Consider the following 17660-nt stretch of genomic DNA (forward strand, 5'->3'; position numbering starts at 1 on the left):
CAGCTTTAGAAATATATTTACTCAGGAAATTGGTGACATGTTCGATCCTTATTTTCCCTGCTGTATGTCACTGAAACATCCTGCTCTGTTAATGAGCGTGTCACTGACCACAGGAGCTCCATGAAGAGAAATGCACTTCAATGACACACATCAGTTAAACCCAAACACACAGGCGCTGATGTTAATTCTCTCTGAAAAACAGAGGATCTGTTCGCATTTTTAAAAGCTTGCTGCTGCTTACAGCAGGTATGAACAAGGACTTCTCAATAAATGAGTTTCTACAGTGGTTTTTATTATTCATCATGTTTTATGTGCACGATGCATCTTTTATTAAGTAGCTTCTATAATGTTTTATTTTCTCTTTGCCTTGAATCATACTTTTTTTTAAACTAAAAGACTTTTCTGTTTATCGTGAACTATTTTTAGGTCAAGATACCGAAGCGGAGCAAAACTTTAACACCTCACCTAAAGTGAACGTTCCCAGTTCATGCAGCAAATAAGGTGATACTCCACTGGACACCCCCCATTCAGGTATGTTGAGGTGAATCACTGGTGACACCTATGCTATTTAAAACAACGTCAGTAATATGTTTTATAACGAGCGTGACGAAGGCTGCAAATAATAAGGTTTCAATTTACGATGAGAGCTTCTCGAGCTTTAACCTTTTCAGACTTTACGCTCTTCTTTGCACGCCGTGGAACCTTCACTGTCTCCACAAAAATGGGACAAAAGCACGCCTGTTTTACTGGAATGTTTTGTAGTGAAAATCCTGCAAAATTAGCGCTGTGCGATATGACCAACATCTCATATTCCCATTTAAGACATTTATCGTCCAGACAACGATATAAATCACAAAAGTTTTACATTTTCTGTAAATTCTGTGAATCTCAGGCAGCTCGACTTGTTTTCAGCTGGGCGTCGTGTACCTGGAGTCGAGCGCTACATAAGTTGAAACGGCCGCAATTTCCTTTGTGAGCATTTATTGCACGCCGTGCTGCGGGGAAAAGCCTGTTCTGAGGTTTAGAGATCCTCGTGCCTGAAGCAGCATTAGGCGGCGAGCTTAACACTTCAAACTTTGACTCTCGCTCCAGCGCGCTGCATACCCCTTCCATGAAATCGGCGCTGTCTTTCACGTCGGGTTCACGTGTCCTGTTCCTGCAACACAGCAGGCTGTTTCTGGCATGTTCCAAAGCAAAGCTGCAATCTGTGATCTAAACGTGGACCCATTCTCACACGAGGGGTTTGAGGTGAACTGCCGCTGTGAATAATTGCTATCTGGTGCCAAGCACAGCAGAGATGCAGCAATTATCTGACAGGTTGGCTTCTTGCATGTGAAACCTCGTCATCCTGAATTAGCAGTTAAATGATTATACACAAACTGACGAGCTCTATCACTGCACTCATGTAAACTGACGTAAACAATATTAATCATTCACTTTCATGTGTGGATTTTTTATCATTAATAAAGATGAAATTAAAAGCAAACGTTCATGGCAGGAAATCCTGAATCTCTGCAGAACTAAATATAGCAGTTAAGTGCTTAACGATGTCTGAGCATCAATATGAGCTTAAATCACTGTTAAATCTTTATTTTACTTATTTACTCAGCCCATGCACGAGCATCTACAGCACTGCCTTAAATCAAATGTGTTTTTCAAAGCACAAAACAGATCGATTGGCCACTGTATTATTATGTTTTCATAACAGTAACAGTGCAACAGTGAAGGACACGAGGTGTTTGATCGTACGACTTACCCACTGATGATGCCGTTCGGATAGCCCAAGTGCTCAGCAAAGGATTCCTGCAATGGAGAACATCAACTAGTCAAAGCAACACAGACAATTAAAATAAGTCCTATAAACGGCAAATATATGACTTCTTGTGAACATGTCACAAGATTTGCAACAACAGGCAGGTTTTAACCAGCTGATCTATCAGTTCTGTTTCTGTGTGGGGCCCTGAGAACATTAACAAACACAAGAACTAAACATCAATGAAAACCTTACTGTTTGATCACATTTACATGACTCTATCAGGACTTCAATCATGAGACTGAAGCAGTTACAGAGAGTCTGTTTGAATGAGCCTTTAAGGTTTTCAGCCTCTTGTGATGTTTCATCTGAGAACCGCCCCAGCATCCAAACAGATGGGCTCAAATGAGCGTCAGCCTCAAAGTCTACCAGCCTGATCAATTTCTGCAAACACCGCAAGCCATATGTTCTATTACTCCCTGCGAGAGCAAAGACGAGACGCTTAATGCTCTCCTGGCATCTGAGGAACTACTTTTACTTTTAAAGGCAATGTCCCAACAACACCATGAATCAGCTCGGCGTGGAACAAATATGGCTGATGTTGCCGTTAACTGTCATCACAAGCCAACACTTAGGAACTTTGGAAACAACCAATTTGTAGCAAATGTAACAGGACCAGGTGTTTAATGCTGGTGTTTGAGGTACGGTGAATCCTAGACTCCCCTCTAAAGCCACCGTGAAACAGCTCACTTGGAACAGCGGTAAAAACCAGGGGTACACAGATGTGATCAATGATCTGCTTCTCTGAGCTGAAACCTAAATATCACAATCCAGTAAATGTGCAACAGTTTGAAATCAACATAAAATACTCTAGCAAACAATCCCACACTCACTTCAATGTGCTGGAACATGTACGGGTGGTTGCAGATCTTCTTCAGCTGCATGATGGTGTTCATTAAGGTCTTTGCTCCACCTTTGCCCTGCAGAAATGTATGAGAGATAAAATGAGTAAAAAAGACCCAAACAGTCTGGATATGCTGATGCTACTAATCACCTACAAGACCTTATTTTAATTATTAACTATTTTTTAAAAACTTGTGGGAAGTGAAAACAAGGTGTGAACGAAGTTTTGACCGATCCAACATTTGTTTAAGGAACCACGTTCTGATTGATTTGGAGCCGTGTTTGCAGCCTCCTGAGGAGCAGAGCGGTGCCGACTCCGTCAGAACTCTGTGTTTGGTCTTTACCAACTCATGAAGGAAGGATTTCCTCAGCTTCTAAAATAAGTGGGGACAGTCAGCGTGCACTGGGCTGTTAGAGCTTTTTCAGTTAATAAAAGAAGATGAAAATCTGTCACGAAGCTCAATAAAGTCAAAAGGAGATTCAGATTCAGGAGGCATTTCTTGTCCCAGTTGCACCCGACCCCTAACGTACCTCCTGCGGGTGGTGGGCCATCAGGAGAATGGACCCACGTCCCTTTTTGGGCTGTGCCCGGCCGGGCCCCATGGACTAAGGCCCAGCCACCAGACGCTCACCCTCGGACACCCTCCCTGGGCCTGGCTCCAGGGCGGGGCCCCGGTAACCCCATCCCAGGCAGGATGAACTGTTCCCCTGATTGGGCTTCTGAATCGCCCTTTGTCTGGTCTCTCACCCAGGACCAACTTGCCATGGGAGACCCTACCAGGGGGTAGACGCCCCCGGACAACAAAGCTCCTGGGATCCCTGGGACACACAAACCCTCCACCACGATAAGGCAGCGATTCTCAGAGGGGCTCTTCCCCCCTTTACATGGTCATATTGATGAGCACAATCGTGACGCATCCATGGACAGCACATTGAAAAACACTACACTTCTTTACAACGTCTTGGACGTAGGTAACACTGACTAGTTTGTTTTGAACGCAGATCATGGGCAGAATATTCCCGCGAGTGCTTTGGTTAAAAGAAATTAAACTAAAGCTGGAAATTAAAATGTAGCTTCAGGAGTCAAATTAAATTTATAATATCCAATTAAATTATGCAAACATAGCAAATGTGCACTCAAAGAAAGTTCAAGGTCCTTCTAATGTCAAACAGCAGGCAAATCACTGCAGACTCTTCCCAAAGGCTTTGTCGACACACACAGACAGAACAAAGCGACACAGCGGAGCCACCGAGGAGCTGATGATCTACCTTCTTGTCTTTCTCTGAGCCGTCAGTGAGGAGGATGCCTTTCTGCATGTGGCGGTACAGAACCTTCTGTATGGCAGACATGTCACACTTTATGACGTACTCCACCTGTGTGAACGACAACATAAATAATTAAATGAAACGCCAGCGGCACAGTGGTGTCTTTTCAATAGTGAGGCTGTTTGAGCCAAATCCACAATCCCCATCAGTCAGCTCAGCACTGACAAAATACACTAATGAGAATGAAAATAAAGGCGTAAAGAATAATACCAAAGAACGAGCTGTGAGGTTGTGCTTCAGCTTAGAAAGTCATCTCCTTCAAAATCTTTCATTCTTTTTAATAACTATGAATGGTCAGAAGAAGGCTACGGATAATTTCCTGTCATCAGTTAAGGTGTCTGGCTCTGGGTCACAACAGTTAAGCAATGCAACCGTAGAAGTTGATAACAATGTGTTTAGGTCACACAGACTACTTTATCTCCTTTTCTTCAATTACTTTCTGAAACCCCTCCGGCACAGTGTGGCCAGGAGCTCGATGCAGTACTTACAAACCTGCAGCTTCAATTACTTTGGAAAGCAGGAATGTTGCATCCAAGGTCAGCAAAGACTATCCCGTTCCTCAAAGTGTAAAAACAGCTGCATGTAACCTTGAAATCAGCTCAATAGGAGCGACTTACACATGCATTACATACAAACAGCAGTGCAGGTTTGGTGCACTGAGAACTCTGCAGCGTCCTAAATCAGCATTCAGTCGTGTTAACCTCACCTTCTCTGGCAGCTGAGACTCCACCTCTTTCTTCAGCCTGCGCAGGAGAAACGGGCGGAGCACTTTGTGCAGACGCCGGATGATCAAGATGGTTTCCTCCTCGTTTAAGTCAACCTGAACACGTCAGAAAGAGTGAGAGACGACGCCTCGCAGCTGTTTGTTTCATGCAGAGTGACGAGATTCCTACCTGCCGACATGCTGCTTTAAGCTAAACCGTCATTTAACCCAGAAGTAAAACTCTTAAGAGAAAGAAGCTCTTTTGCATGTGTTTCCTTGGCCAACTAAGGTTGTTATTATCACGCCATGTTCTGCATGGCGTGATAAACGAGAGCTCCTGGAAGAAACCCATGCTGGCACACAAAGAACATGCAAATTCCAGACAGAAGGGTCCGGCCTGTTTCCAACCACTGACTCACTCTGCTGCCATTATTACACATCACTTAAAAACTAATTGATGATAAGAAGCGTGCCTGAATCCACTTTTTCCTTAAGGGTGCCTTTTTAATTAAAAATTGTTATGTTTGGCCACGGTGCTTCTGTTGCACCCAGGGCACCAAATTGTTTTTCATGAACTAAAACAGCTACTACTAATGCAAGAAAGCAAAAATACGCTTTTAAATATTCTTTTCCTAAATCATGCAACGCTTGTACAGCTGGAAATGAGCAGAACAGGTTCCCTTTAGTAAAACCAAAACTTATTTTTCAGCTTAGAAATCATCTATAACTTTTAATTATATGCATCTAGAAAATTAATATGAGACGAGCTGTATGTAATCTAAAGATGAAACGTTGAACTTGGTGGGAGCGGGCACTGCTACGGGGGATTTGAAAGTTTTGCCTACTCCCACATGAAAGGTGTCCACATGTTTGATATGACACGACCCCAAAGGGCTGTGTCCTCTCCTAGCATTGAACCGGGACCTTTGTCCAAACCGCAGTCCCATGACTGCTGAAACTGCAAACTGAGCACAGACAGATATCAGAGACCACTTCCATGCTGGCTACCGCTCGTTCAGCCTACTGCGCTCTGGAAGACGGTACAGAAGCATCGAAAGCAGTCGAAACCGCTTCTAAATGTAGAGACTTCTAAATGAGACTCACTGAACTTTCCAGGGGCAGGAAATAAAATTCCCCGTGGATACTCAGAATTACATCCAGAACACTTCCAGAGTCTTAATGCAGTGGGTATAAAAACATTCTCCCTTATGCATTTAAATAAGCCGTGTTAAATTTTAGATATAAATGACCTCCCTTTGCTTCCTTGCCCGGAGTAATGAAACATGTGACTGCTGCAAAGAAAAGCAGTGAGCTGAGGGGAACAGATGGAAGCAGCTCCATTTAACAGCTTTAAATGGGAAGTATTTCTGTGTTCAGTAAAAATCAGCCCATTGCAGGAAGAAAAGGCTGAAAATACAGTTTTTAAAAGGATTTCAGTTTTTACACAGAAGCTTTGGCATTTTCTGATAATGAATGATAATGTCTGTACTTATCATCACTTTAAAAGTTTTAAGTGGCCTTGATCCAAATGACATGAAGGACTTATTAACCATTTATGTGCCCGAGGTTCCTTCTGATGGTTCCTGCCCTGAGTGAGATCACGACAGCAGCCAAACTGTAAAACTTCTTCAGTCTCTATAATCACAGAGCTTTCAGAAATGATTCGTCTCTTTCTGATATCTCCTTTGTAAATTTATACTACATGACAACACAAAATGCATTATGTATTATTATTTGATCTACGAAGGTTAAAACTAATTATTAACTTGATTTGCAAAACCCAGACTTCAGCATCAGCCAGTGTTAGCTTAAAACTAAAACACTGGTAGTTCTCCTGGCACCTACCCTCTCTCCTGTCATGGCGAAGGGTGCGTTAAACCACTGCTCGAAGGTGCTGCAGCACTTGAAGATGGTGGGCAGCAGGAAGTTGAGCAGGGCCCACAGCTCGGGCAGCTTGTTCTGCAGAGGAGTCCCGGTGAGGAGCAGCCGACGGGGGGCCACGTAGTGCGTGTTCAGCACCTGTGTCAGTTTACAGTGGTGGTTCTTCATGCGGTGACCCTCGTCAACGATCATGTACTTCCAGCGAATCTGTAGGAGACACAAAACAGAACCCGAGTGCAAATTAGCATTTTAAATATTTCAGTTTGTGTCTCAGTCGTCACTGCAGGATTTTGATTTTGCACTTTGACGACCGTCAGGCTGCAGAATAATTCTAAATACAAACAAGCTTCTGACTCCGCCTTTTATTTAGCGTGTTTATGACACACGTTCTCATCTGACCTGATGAAATCTTTGTGCCCCCTGTCATATAATGTGTATTATGAGCACAAAAAAGCTGTAAAATGTCAATAAAACAGAATTCACTGATTGCAGATCTCATATTTTACTCACAACAGAACAGAGAAAACATATTACGTGTTTCAACTGAACAAATGCACAATTTTAGGTGAAACATTGGCTCATTTTGATTTTGATGGCAGCAACATCTGAAAAACAGTCCGAGTGGGAGCAACAAAAGGCCGGAAGCTTTCCTCCAGCTGCTGCGCTCCTCAGCTCCAGATGTTTGATGATGTGGGCTGATGTTAAAATAAGAGAGGATGCTGCACAGTGGCAAACTGTTGTTTTGGAGACATATTGCTGCCATCAGATACAAAATGAACAATTATTTCACTCGGTTTAAACATTTGATGTGTTTTCTGTGTTTTGTTGTGAATAAAATACAGTTTTGTAAGATTTGCACATCCCTGTGTTCTAGTTACATTTCACACAGGAGTCAGGTTTGTTCATCACAAGTAATAAAACTTGGTGTTATTGCAAAACTTTTATGTTAATAAAATACAGTTACTGCCAGATGCACATATTTAACCTTTAAAAAGCCTCGAGTGAGAAAAACAAAAATCTGAATTTTAGCTGAAGATGAAAAGTTTGTTCATTAAAAACAACAAAATGTACAAAGTGCAAAAGCGAGTCAGTGAATAATGCACGATGCATGATTATTCAACTGAAGAGATGAAAAGCAAAGTGAGGAAACATCTCTCAAATTACTGCATGAAACAAACAACAATCACAGTTCTGTTGCTTTTCCAGACTTTTTGCTGATTTGAGCTTCGGCAGCAGCGGTGGATGGAAGCTCACCATAATTTCCTTTTGCTCATTTTGTGGATATTTGTGATGGAGATGCTGCAACAGGGTTCACGTTAGGAAGCAGATTACAGATAGAAGAAAGAGGTTTGATCCTTTTCACCTTAGCCAGTATATGCTTGTCTTTGATGATGTATTCATAGGTGGTCAGCAAGACGTTGAACTTCCCGCTGCGGAGCTGAGGCACCAGCCCACGACGCAAAGCAGGGGTGCCCTAATATGTGGAGAGACAAAGAAGAGACAACGTTCTGTCGTAAAAAGCAGAAAATCTGAACATCTGTGATGTGAAAAAAGAGACTAGACTAAAAAACAGAGATTTGTCTCACCTTGTAAGCAATCTTAACCACAGACGGAGCCCATTTGTCAAGCTCATAGACCCAGTTAGACAAGGTCCTGAAAACAGCATTTAAATGTGGTCAGAATGTTTTTAGCAGTAAAGGCAGAGTCTTCAAAGACGACAGATTCATCAACACTTCATTTACAAAAACAACCAAAGAAACCATGAAAATGCACAAAAGCAGAGACGAGATGAGCTCTTGCTCAGTGGCACACTGGCACAAACTGCTGTGTGCTAAAAAACAGACAGTTTTAGGCTTTACTCCATATTTGCACACTATGCATATTCAAGAGCACATTACACACAGTGGCCTTGAGCAGCGAATTAAGCCTCCGCTCAGCTTCCATCACTTAGAAAGAAAAAGTGCTCTGCTCATTAATCATTAAAAAATAGGCTTGCTTCTAAAAACACAACCATTGTTCACTCTAATCTTCCAACACCTGCAGTTAGAAACCAACATTAAAAGGAATAACAATTAAAAAGCCGAGTGTTTTCCTGCACTCTGCACAAGGAGCACACTTTCATCAGCCTTAAACCACTTTGAATTTTCACCCTTGAACAACAGCACGCTGGTTTCCTGCTGTTTGTAAGTGAAAAACAATGAGGGGAATCACACACTTCATGAAGCTGGATCAGTAATCGGACATATTCCCACACTCTGAAAACAGTTTATTTCGACCACACCCCGTAAAGTCATCAGTTATTCACATTATCAGATATTATTTTGTAATGGACAACAATGCATTATGGGTTGTTTCTAGCCTTAATGTTGCACAGTTATAAAGTGTTCGTGAGGACTGTGTGAGCGGCCCCACACATGAAATAAATACAAGCCTCTCTACTCATCATTAAAACTGCCATCAAATAATTTGGCTCCTTTGACCCTATAATGAGATGCACACACGGCCTTGTACTAAAATTCAGCATCTTTATTCGGGCCAAAAACACACTCAGACATGCTAATTATCCTCCTGTGCTGTTTTAGCAGGTTAAAAAACTAAACTGTGGCAGAGGTGATGTCTTTGGCTCTGCAGCAGGCGTAATCAGGTCTCTCCCTTTTTAGTGACGCCAGGAGCTGGTGACAAGCTGATTGATTGGACCGAAGACTGTGCTAAACCCAAAAAGTACTGTGAAAGCACAGTAAAGAAAAGAAAGCCATAACCAGAACACCGTGTGGTTTGAGGGGCGTGCAGGGTCACATAAACGTTATTGATGATGTAATGCCTCTGTCCTGCTGCAGTCTCTAGAGCAGTAATGTCATATCCAGGTGGTATCTCTCCCACAGGGCAAGCTTCCATTAGCAGTTAGCATGAACTTCACTGCTTTGGCTACATGAGATGTTCTGATTACTCAGAGCAATGATTCATTTCTCCTGCAGTTTAAATGTTGAATGACGAGCTGCACCCGTCCCTAGCGTACTCTCTCAGGTTATTTCAATAACACAATCTGAGTGCCAAGCAGCTGCACTGACGTATCTGAATAAATGCAATTTGATTGGCTGAACTTTTCTCTGCACCTTGCCTCAATTATCACAGGCAAAGCAAACCAGCAGCTCCACAATTCAGAAGAGAAGCGAGACCTGAAAGACGTATGTGTGAGTGTCTGTCCGTGCCTCCATCCGCCTCATACTAACAGGAAGTGGCCTAAGAAGACCAATTTAACTTCAATAACAATAAGCACCTTCGTGCACAATGCATTTTTAATGCAGCTGTGAGCAGCTGGACCCTTTCCACACTGCAAAGTGAAAAATATCTGCAGTAGTATTCTCGTACCCTGTTTAGTATGCACTGTACTTGATATTGTTAGAATAATTACGAAGCATGAATTTGGACTTATCACAGTGAGATGGATGTGAACACCTGACACTTGCGCAAACACCAACTCTCCTGCTTTCCATTACAGCCCGCGTACTGCTCAGGCTATTTCACTGTGAGTCTACAGGGGCGTGTGGAGAGCACAAATCTATTAGAAAGATATAAAAACACACATTTTTTTCTTATTACAGCGCCCCTTAATTCCAGGTGCAGTCATGCTGAAAAGCTGTTTGTGCTTTTTCAAATGGATGCTGAGTCCATGTAACAAGGCTGAAGCTGATAAAATATAGCCTATGCCTTTTAAACAGGTTCCTGGCACCGATGGAAATAGCTAAAAGGACAGGAAGGGAGTGAGGGAGCACTCATAAGGACCTTCAGGGTAGTTTACGTGTAGTGCTGCTAATACACGAACAAAAAGAAAGCCTTCACACGAATAATTATCATTTGAAGTTCTTTTCAAAGGTGACTCTAATAATGTTAGATTTTAGGGTGTCATGACATTGCGAGATAAGAGCCACGATTGATACTGGAAGAGAAGTACTAACGAGAGAGGAACGATGATGACAAAGGGACCATTGAGCCTCTTGTGTTCCATCAGGTAGGTGATAAGGGCGATGGTTTGGATGGTTTTGCCGAGCCCCATTTCATCAGCCAAGATGCCGTTGAGATTGTTGTTGTACAAGGACACCATCCACTCGAGCCCCTGAATCTAAAACACAGAGAGGAAAGCATGAGCGTGCTCTGTGTGCACACAAAACACACAAACGATAAAACGGTGAAGACGAAGAAAAAGGAGAAATTCACGTCTAACTAGATGTTAAAAAGACAATGCAATTAATAATGTCCAGAGTTTACAATCATCTATATTCCAACATGAATAATGGAGCTCTCCTTGGCTGCTGTGAATAATAAAAGCAGATATGGAGGCAATCACAGGCACCTGCAACAAGTCAAGTAAATGCATCCTTGCACTACTGTGTTTATCCTATCGTAGGGCAGTCCTAACAATCAGGTGATGAAGCTAAAGCAGCCCATAAAAGCTTCTTGCATGTTGAGGATGGTCTGTGTAGCACTACGGGCCTTCTAATGTCTTCTAACATCCAGCTCTGTACGTTTGTTGGTGCAATCTTTGTTTCTATAACATCCCACTGTGGAGCAGCACACTTGATTTCTCAAACTGTGGGGCGGGGCCTGCTGTCGGGGCACAGAGCCACTGCGGGTGGGGTGCAGATGGCGACAGGTAAACATACGCCGTGAAATTAAGTTGAATTAAGAAGAAAAAAAGACATTAAAGCGACAAAAGATTACACTGAAACTCATCTTTGATCCTTTTTTTTTTATTGCTGACTGATTGAATTTTGGATTCTGGGACAAGTGACTTTTTCTGACATGTCAGACTTAATCCAGAAAAATCCAGAAAAGTGCAGAAATTATACATGTGTTAAAGTTTTTAAACATAACTAGACACACATATCCATGATGTCATGCTGTGCCTTTAGCTGTGACAGCCTAAAAGAAAGAACTGCCAAACATATGGAATCTAAAGGCATTTCTTCTGCCTCTGTACTTGTAAACGTGCAAACCTTTAGACCTTTAGAAGAAGTTAAGTTGACATTTTTCACTGTGAGCTTTGCCGGCTAACTTGATGTTACTGCCACCACAGCATTTTATATCCTAAAGCATTGGGAGAAAAATAACTCTGTGGGGAAACAATCAGCGAAGGACGGTCTGAGGAAAGGTCAGGAGGACAGTGGCAACAGAAAAGGTGACCAATAAACTGCACAATACTTCACTACATGCAGCGCTAATTGCAGAGATGAAGGTTGTGAAAAGAAATTCCCAACTGAATGCATAGTCTCTGTGAATTTAGGTTTGCTATATATACACTGACACTGCAGACGTTTGATCCGGTTAATGGATGTCCAATTTTCCCCAAGCAGCGCGCCATATCTCATTTTAAATTTGGCACACCATAAATCAGACAAACAGGATGACTGCACCGTGATTGGATAGAAAACAAATGCTAGCTGTACCCAGCTGCCAGGTCCAGATCTCTGCCAATATGTCTCTCACGGTCATGTACGCTGCAGCTGAAGACGAGATGAGGGTGTCTGCATCGCTACAGGCAGACAGGCTTGACTAAGACGCATTCATGTGCCTAACAGGAGATGTGTTTGTTTACAAAGCTTCTATCTATGACCGAAGATTGTGACAGTCACCAGCTCTTTGCCCACAGACTCGGGAATATTCAGAAAACCTGAAACCGATTTGTTTCCATGTCCAGAGGGCGGCAACGCCCTCAGTAAATATACTAGGACATCATCACAGAGAGCAGAGGCTAATTTACCTGCACTGAAGAACATAAATACATTTAAGGCTCGAGCTGTTATTTTAACTATCACCTAATTTGCTGATTAAGATTAAGATAAATCTTTATTAGTCCCACATGTAGGCTTAAGTTAAAGGTTAAGAGAAATAAAGAGGAAGTTTAGTTTTCTGATCAAGGTACTAAGTTTAGTTCGGACCTCTAGGAGGCTGAGAGGCTTTTTTCCCACGAAACGTGATGCTTGTTTACATGAATCAATAATATAAAACGTATCTAACATTTGAGGTGTGGATTCATCGCATTTATCAAATGAAATCGCACTCATTTATAAGAACTTTTTCTTGCCATCTGTAGTCTGTTTTCATGCTGAAGGTAGCGTTTGATGATTATGAAGCTGTTACTGGTGGCACTGAAAGCACAGCAGGAAGTTGGCGCTGGCGCTGCAAGACTCGACAGCTGGACTGTTTCACTCACATTTACAACAAAAATAGACGTGCATGGACTGCAAAATGCATTTAGAATATATGAGAACAGAAAGCATGACAAGACTCTGTTTTCTTGACAAAAACTGATGAAACGCACACACACAGACACACACACAGTAATGATGCAGTTCATCAAGTCCAAATACCCAGGGGGAGATAAAGGAACGCCAGCGCGTGTCACTGTAGTCACAATCAAAACCTCTGTGGGTAAAAAGCCAAATGAAGTCATTTATCAAACTACGTGTTAAACACACTGTCATCCACTGACCCTTTGTTTTAGACTGGCGCAAAGTTGGAGAATGAAGATCCAATTACAGCTAAAGCTGTTTGTATGCAGACAGTCTGTTACTTCAGCTGTCGTGTAAACTCTGCTTAAAGCTGACAGCAGCGGTGCTCCTCGGTTGCAGTTTGCAACTTATACGAGAACTTTATAGTCTCTAAAATGTTCCTTATACAAAGTTGGTCTTCTCTGCAGATCAGCCAACGTTTGCTCCCATTCATTGTCTATGTAACCAGGAAACTACTGAAAGCACTCAGACTGGACTTTTTTCATCTAAAATGAAAACATATTCAGCACCTGCATACTTCATTGCTACCATGTTGTTATAAATACATTTTGCTGCACTAGTTTTGGTCTCAAACAAGCTGCCATATTGATTTCTGTTTGCAATCAAGTTGCTGACTGCCCATGCAAGCTCAGTGTTTGCATGACTTTGTCTAATGCCTCTCAAATCACACATCAAATGCTCGGGTGGATCCCACGCGTGCTTAAAAATGCCCCATGGATGTGCACCGCATCACATTAGAGACAGGCTGGGAGATGAGAGCGGCTTCCTGTGTGAACATGCAGACATACATTTAGACAAAGTTTAGCTCTGCAAATCAGTTCTCGCTGATTTGAAAGGAGCCGGTCTGCTGAAAGAGGGTCTGACTCAACTTTCATTTGGAAAGAAGTTCCAATTTCAACCACATGCAAGCAGACATTCCTGGTGGATTGCTCTCTAACCTGAAATCCACATTACGTCTGTTTTGCACATAGTTGTTGATGGAAGATAAAATAGCTGCTGAAAGAGTTGATATCTTTGCATGACGCTGCAAATCTCTGTGCAGCGTTCTGCCATCTCATTAGACTTTCAACATCTTACTCTGTTGCTCCAGCTGGACACTTTAGATGTTTTTCACAGACTCGGTAGAACTGAACTGAAACTCAAGTCCTCACAGGGCATTCAAGACAAATTAGACGTGTCTACTGGTGGCAGCACTGGGCCACACTGTTCAGCCAGAATCAGGACAAGCTGTCCAAGAACAGTTAGGAGGCCCTGCTCAGTCACGCCAAAGTTCCAGTGTAGCGCTTACAAATGAGGTCGAACCAGTTAAAGGCAAGAACGACGTTTTAGACCAGCCTAGGATAAAGGACACATCTGACACACTGTTTGGCACAAAGCTGGAAAAAAGCAGAAGCTTCACAACAAGTGTTTCTATATGTTCCCTCGATCTATTTGCAAATGTGACCAATGTAGACTTGCTTGACTCATTTATTAAATTCTTGTCATGTTGTTGGATTTCGTGGACCAAAAAGTTCCCTCAAAGATACAACATTAGGGTGAAAAACTCAACAATCCACTGATGCCCTGCGAGGAGCACCTGGCAATGGTGGAAAAAGGAACTCCCTGTTAACAGGAAGAGACCTCTGGTAGATTCAGGCACAGGGAGGAGTAGACAGCTTCTACAAAAGCAGACATGTATACGTGTGTGTGTACCTGGTACTGTTTGAGCATCCCATTGATCAACAGTGACGACTGCTTCTCCACCCTCTCAATGACAGCGTGGGCCACGCCGTAGTAAGACTGGGAGCTGGTTTGGCCAGTAGGAACACTGTACTCATCATCCACATCCTGCTTGGCTGACCTGCATGTGTGTTTGATCATTTGAGACAGAGACAGAGAGCATTTGAAAGTATTCTAACTCAAACTAAACCAGCTTACAAATTTAATTTAATGGCGCCTAACTGAGGCCTGACCCCAGGAGCTCAGACTAATAACTGTCTGAGCTCCTCTGGAAATCCACATCCAATACAAAGACAGCCAGAGGTTTGTTTATTTGCTTATTTGTGAGGCTCCTGCAGGGAAAATCAGGTTTGTTAAAAAACAATCTACACCCTCAACTTCCAGCGTATGTGAACTGAACGCTTCTTTCTAGCCGATGCAACACATGGCGAGTAAATGGGAGATAACAGAAGGAAATACAATACTCGATGATGTTCTTGGCAGCACCCTCAGTGGCTCCATCTCCATTGGGATCGATTATCTTCTTCTCCTCTGTCTCTCCTTTGGACGCCTCATCTTCCTCCTTATAAGGTAAAGTTGATAACACATGACTGTGAGCGTGCTTAATAAAATAACAGCAGCACAGGTGGAACAAAGAAGCAACTTTGATGTGGATAATAAAGTGTACAGCGCCCCCTGGTGGATCTTGTGCAATATAAAGTTTATTAATGAGAAAATCCTCTACCTCCTCTTCAAACTCTGAGCCGCTCTCCTCGCTGTCTGACCGCGGGGCCACTTCATACCTGTTTCAAAAGAAGCAACACAAAAAAAACCCTCATTAAAACATCTGTGCCCGTCACAGAAACATAATGACGAGCTTCAGCAGAATTTATCTAACAAGCAACAACTCTCCAGATAGTGAAGAGAGTTTATAAATAAATAAACAGAGCGAGTAAAAGTTTCACACTATAAACATGTTTAACTATGAAAGAGATGCGCTGATTCAGGGATATTGATATTCAGACTATCAATATCATCAGAGTGTGGAAGGAGAATTTCAACGTTTCCTAGTTTTATTAAATATTATTTAAAAATCTAAAACATTTTAGCTAATGTTATTATTTCAGTATTTTTTCTGCCTTGTTAACTGTCTGCCTGTTGCAGCAGCTCCTGCTCTTTTGTGTTTTTTAATTTTAACGATTTTTCTGGCTCAGTATAATTTCACTGAAGATGAAACTGCTGCTTTTTGTTTTAAAGTTGTGTAAAGTCAAACTGGATTTTCTTCTCTTGGTGTTCTTGGCAATGACGAATCTTTTCCACCTGATCGTGCTCACGGTTCTGCTGCACAGAGCGACACCTGCAATCCTGCAGGTGCTACGGAGAAAACGACGGGTGCTTTAGTGATAACAGGGGCTGTATCCCAATCCAGGGTCTGCAGCCTTAAAGGCCGCATTTTAAGGCCGATTACGTCACAGCGACGCGCCGAAGGCTGTCCCAATTCGAAGGCTGCTCGAAATGCGGCCCTCAAATGCGTCCTTCATTTCCCTGAATTTTAAGGCTGTGGCGGTGTAGACTTCGTGGCCCAACATATCCCAGAATGCATAGCGCGGCGGTGGGTGTGGATAATTTTGCAGAAAAAAACGGCGGATGAGGGGCGGCCGAAGAGTAAACTTTAAGTAAGTATTGAATATCATGTCACTTATTTATGTGCAAATGTTTAATAACGAAGAACATAAAACATTCCTGTTGGCCACATGTCAGCAAAGTTATGTGACATTAGTGACGTTTGTACTAACTTGGTTTTAAAGCCTTTACTTTAAATATACGCCGTTCAAAAGCTGAGCTTCATCTTATAGAGAATGATCAAAGCTCATGTAGAAACAAACAAATGAACAAAAGATTTTCTCCTTCATTTCTGTCAAACACAGCTGTATGACACGTTTCCAGCTGTTAGTATCATGGTTGCTAGGCAACCTGGGCAGCGCGACGGAGGCTAGACCGTCCCATCTCACAAGCCTCGCACTTCCAGCCTTAGCGGTCTTTGAGTGCGCGGCCCCTGTGGACCGTTAAGGCTGCAGACCCTGAATTGGGATACAGCCGTGGACTCTGTGTGCTGTGACCTGTGAGGGAACACAGCGAGTGTAGTTTGATGTGTTTTCATGGACACAGTGTCAGGTGGAACAGCTACATATTGCTCCACTGAGAAACCAGCTACATAAAAATGCATGAATTATATCGAGGATGCCAAGACTGGTATCAACGTCAAAATCCAAGGTGACTTCCTTCTCAAGTTATTAGACACGCCAGGTTTTCAGGAAACTCGACCTCTGACCTCGAGGCCAAGGTCACTAAGATCCAAGCTTATCTGAGATTTGGCATCTGTCTGAAATTCCTATGTTGCTTCGTTCTCGAGTCATCGCGTTCACAAACCTTGATGTGCATAGCAATGCTTAATTCTAGACTTGAAAGAATTTTCTTGGAATTGATTTTGGTAAGTTTTGTTCTTGGCGTTACAAAATGCAGTCTGTGTGAGCATTACGAGCCACCGTGGCCGAACACACAAAGACTGCCACCAGCAGAATCTTGGAGTGTCCAACGGTTTCGTTTCAAAGAGATCAGAAGCCGACAACAGTGCTGTGCAACTCACCCGGGGTTCATCTCGAGCCAAGCCTCCAGCTGGCTGGATTTTGGGGCCTCGGTTCCCTGCAAAACTTTCCCGGTCTCAGTCTGAATCACTTTGACAGGCAGCTCACTCATCTGGCTGCTTTCATCCATGGGCTACAGGACAGAGGAAACACAAGAAGCAGCATGCATAAACAAATCTGAACTCATCTTCAAACTTTAGTCTTTTAACTTTTTTTTGAAAAGATATGAGCTGTTAAGTTTTTAAGATGAGCGGCGGACTTTGATATTGATCAAAGTATGATATAGATCTTCAAATCCATTTAGAAACGAGAACCATAAACCACAAAGCTTCACTTTCATCAGCCACTGCTGATGTAACCTGAGCTTCTGCTGCTTTTATGACTGCATATCATGAACGTAAAACACTTTTCATTAGTTCCATAACCCCAATTAAACAAGAGCTATAAAACATAAAATTCTA

The 17660-nt window shown here is 42.6% G+C and overlaps 1 protein-coding gene across 1 annotated transcript in view; it reads right to left on the minus strand.

The window, feature by feature from the left end:
* Positions 1-17660, minus strand: part of smarca2 (SWI/SNF related BAF chromatin remodeling complex subunit ATPase 2) — a 59696-nt gene that overhangs the window by 23034 nt on the left and 19002 nt on the right. Inside the window, exons 12-23 of the mRNA XM_085476452.1 lie at positions 17202-17332; positions 15300-15357; positions 15040-15137; positions 14549-14696; positions 10523-10686; positions 8153-8219; positions 7930-8040; positions 6531-6773; positions 4689-4802; positions 3926-4030; positions 2647-2733; positions 1757-1803 (exon numbers count right to left, since the gene is read on the minus strand). Coding sequence (XP_085332578.1) covers positions 1757-1803; positions 2647-2733; positions 3926-4030; positions 4689-4802; positions 6531-6773; positions 7930-8040; positions 8153-8219; positions 10523-10686; positions 14549-14696; positions 15040-15137; positions 15300-15357; positions 17202-17332 — 1373 coding nt within the window. The remainder of the gene's footprint in view (positions 1-1756; positions 1804-2646; positions 2734-3925; positions 4031-4688; positions 4803-6530; positions 6774-7929; positions 8041-8152; positions 8220-10522; positions 10687-14548; positions 14697-15039; positions 15138-15299; positions 15358-17201; positions 17333-17660) is intronic.

This window comes from Copadichromis virginalis, linkage group LG12, assembly GCF_057382275.1.
Source record: "Copadichromis virginalis isolate Kocher_CV1m ecotype Utaka linkage group LG12, C_Virginalis_male_GT1.1, whole genome shotgun sequence".
In the NCBI taxonomy this organism is placed as follows: domain Eukaryota; kingdom Metazoa; phylum Chordata; class Actinopteri; order Cichliformes; family Cichlidae; genus Copadichromis; species Copadichromis virginalis.